Below are 3858 nucleotides of genomic sequence, written 5' to 3' on the forward strand. Positions count from 1 at the left end.
TGTCCTTTTTGACAAATCTATGTTCCTTATTGTAATGTATAATATAACTGACGGGACGTACAGAGCCTTATCTGCACCTTGGTTTACACTGTTTATTTTTCTTCATATTTTCTATATGCAGATCTAATTGTATTGCCTATATTTATATTTATGTCTTTCTACTATTACCCTGACCATACCCGTACCACCACAGAGTCGGGCGCGGGCGGACCAGACTCCACAGAGGCGTCGCCGCGCACCTCGGCGCGTTGGTTGACATCGACCTGCATTAAATGTAGTAAACTGGCATGAGAAATGTAGGAAATTGGTAAGCGGTGGTACGCTTGACTGAAAACCTCAAGCGATTGCGGACGTGCCACGCAGAGTCCAGTCCGCTCACTGTACGCCCGACTCTGTGGCGGCCTTAAGATTTGTACTGTACTTACTGTACGCACTACTATAGGGCAGCGCATACAGTATCTATCTCCTAATGAAACAAGTATTTAGAATAATATAAGCCTACTGTTCATTCATTACACACGTAGACTATACAGTATATGCGCACATGTGGCCAGAGAATGAAGGAAGGATAGAGGATGAAGGAAGGATAGGGGATGAAGGAAGGATAGAGGATGAAGGAAGAATAGAGAATGAAGGAATGATAGAGGATGAAGGAATGATAGAGGATGAACGAAGGATAGAGGATGAAGGAATGATAGAGGATGAACGAAGGATAGAGGATGAAGGAAGGATAGAGGATGAAGGAAGGATAGAGGATGAAGGAATGATAGAGGATGAACGAAGGATAGAGGATGAAGGAAGGATAGAGGATGAAGGAATGATAGAGGATGAAGGAAGGATAATAATAATAATAATAATAATAATAATAATAATAATAATAATAATAATAATAATAATAATAATAATAATAATAATAATAATAATAATAATAAACGTTATTTGTATAGCACCTTGCATACAGAAACTGCAGCTCAAAGTGCTTCACAACAGAAAAAAGACAGGCATAAAATGAGCACATAAAGTGCAGACATATAAAATCACAGTTTTTCACATTAGGATCTAACATCCCAACAGGCCACCTTGTTTATGGTTTGATTCAGTTTTAAATAGACAATAATAAAACGAGTAAGATATAATAGACAGAGCAAAATAGTGCAATAGTGCAGTGCAATAAAATGATAGAATAGATAAAAAAAATATATATTTTTTTACAGTGCAATAAAATAGAGACAATTTTTTCAAGTATCTTACTGATGAATGGGAGGTTGGATAGTGGCCTATAGTTGGTTACTGTCTAGTTTGGGTTTCTTTAGTAAGGGTCTTACGACAGCTGTTTTGAATGCGTCTGGGAAAATACCTGTCAGAAGCGATGTATTTATAATATTTAGGACATGCCTTGCAATACTCTCGAATATTCTTGGAATAGGGTCAATACTGGAAGTGGAGGATTTACATTCCATGACAGTTTTGTAAAGCTCAGTTGATGTAATGCAAGCACATTTTCCTATGGTTACTTTTTCGCAGGGTTTGCTGATGGTGTCCATGTTTGTATCAGGACTAATGCTGGCTCTAATTGAAGTAATTTTGTTATTGAAGAATGATGCTAGTTCTTCACATTGTGATGCAGATGACTGTGGAGGGGTGGGGGCAGTGTTGAGTAGCTGGTCGATGGCTGAGAATAATATTCTAGAGTTTCCAACATTCTCTGTGATAATCTTAGAATAGAATCTTAGAATAGGACAGAGAATGAAGGAATGATAGAGGATGAAGGAAGGATAGAGAATGAAGGAAGGATAGAGAATGAAGGAAGAATGGATGATAAATTAAGGATAGGGGATGAAGGAAGGATAGAGGATGGTGATCTTGGCGAAGGTGAGGTCTTCAACGTTGAGCTGGAGGAGTGCTAGCGCTGTCGACTGTGGACGTCGTAAAGACATTTGTTTCGCTTGAAGGGCATGCAACCTTGCAACTACCCTTTAGCTACTTGTGGGGGAGGCCACGTGGAGGCTGTCTTTGTCCCTCCCCCTCGTAATAAGCAGCTGCCCCGAACACTGTGTACTTCTTCCACTGCTCATTGTTCAAGTTGCACTGTTTCTCAGTCAGATGATTGTAACCCTCTAGCTGTTGTCTTAACTACACACCCTCAGGACCCCTATGCTCCTATCTGAGCTCATGGGGGGTCATTAATAAAGAGCTGGCCATTCTCAGTCCTCGCTCCACAATGGTGGCACGGACTTCCCATCGCAGTCAGGACAGCTGAAACCCTGTCCTGACTGAAAGAAAATGAAGAAAGAAAAGACAAGGACTTGCATGCACGTTGCTACTACGTATTCACTCAAGACTGTAGAACTCAAGTTCGACACTGTTTGACGAACAATGTCACTTACCCTTAGCTGCCAGAATAGTTGTGCCCTTCCTGCTGTACAGAAGTATAATTGGATAAAGGCGTCTGCTCAATTCAACTGTTGAGCTCCCAAATTGCCATCCCACTCACTGTCAAGTGTGAGGATCAATGTGTTCCACAAAGGCCCATGAGATCAGCCGTGTCTGTGTGTTTGACAGCCTAATTTGGTCAAATCCCACCAAAAACGTTTAGTGTGTCAAGCTCTGAACGCTTCTGTGAGAAAAAACTGGATTTAGGATGAAGGAAGGATATAGGATGAAGGAAGGATAGAGGATGAAGGAAGGATAGAGGATGAAAGATGGATATAGGATGAAAGCGGGATAGAGGATGAAGGATAGATGATGCAGGAAGAATAGAGGATAGAGAATGAAGGAAGGATAGAGAATGAAGGAAGGATAAAGGATGAAGGCTCTATCCTCTATGTAACTGTTGCCATTATATGGTTTACATAATTTATATGTATATGTATCTGTTACGCACCCCAGTAAGGGGACGCAACACAAGGCCACAGACAGGGTAGGTGAGGGTGCAGTGACACAAAACCACAGAAACAATTTGCAAAATAGTATTTATTTTACAAAACCAAAACTCAGCAACACAGAGAGCAAGGAGGACTTCCTTGTGGCACCAAATAAAATACACAAAAAGGAACATATATCTCGCACTGTACAGCCCTGCCTCTAAATAACCAGAGCTTTTACCTCTGAAGAGCCCCTGCTCTATATCCCCAAGAACCAGAACACAGAGTGGTACAGTAGCACATTAACACAGAGTGCTATAGTAGCACATTAACACAGAGTGCTACAGTAGCACATTAACACAGAGTGCTACAGTAGCACATTAACACAGAGAGACACCCACCACCACAATGAAGAGGGAGACAAAAACAGAACAACCAAAACATGCCTATATACACAACAGATAACATACATAACCCCCATATATATATATATACACATACGGACAGGGTCCGTAACAGTATCTATCCGATAGACAATGAAGGAAGGATAGAGGATGAAGGAAGAATAGAGGATGAAGGCAGGATGGATGAAGGATAGAGGATGAATTAAGGATAGAGGATGAAGGAAGGATAGAGGATGAAAGAAGAATAGAGGATATAGAATGAAGGAAGCATAGAGGATGAAGGAAGGATAGAGGATATAGAAAGAAGGAAGGATAGAGGATGAAGGAAGAATAGAGGATATAGAATGAAGGAAGCATAGAGGATGAAGGAAGAATAGAGGATATAGAATGAAGGAAGCATAGAGGATGAAGGAAGGATAGAGGATATAGAAAGAAGGAAGGATAGAGGATGAAGGAAGAATAGTGGACATCTGATAGAGAATGAACAACAACAACAACAAGAACACATTAAAAAAAATATATATATATATATATATATGTATTTAAATAAAATAAAATAAACAACAACACAGCCCATGTTCCACAAGCTC

General features: G+C 40.2%; 1 protein-coding gene across 1 annotated transcript in view; it reads left to right on the forward strand.

Annotated features, from left to right (window-relative positions):
* Window positions 1-1811: 1811 nt before the first annotated feature.
* The window catches only part of kcnh4a (potassium voltage-gated channel, subfamily H (eag-related), member 4a), a gene marked incomplete at both ends in the record, with an annotated part of 58184 nt that continues 56137 nt past the window's right edge, over window positions 1812-3858 (forward strand). Inside the window, one exon of the mRNA XM_084328356.1 lies at window positions 1812-1872. Within this exon, the coding sequence (XP_084184482.1) occupies window positions 1812-1872 (61 nt within the window). The remainder of the gene's footprint in view (window positions 1873-3858) is intronic.

Source organism: Notolepis coatsorum (genome assembly GCF_963971535.1).
Source record: "Notolepis coatsorum genome assembly, chromosome: 14".
NCBI classification, from domain to species: Eukaryota; Metazoa; Chordata; class Actinopteri; order Aulopiformes; family Paralepididae; genus Notolepis; species Notolepis coatsorum.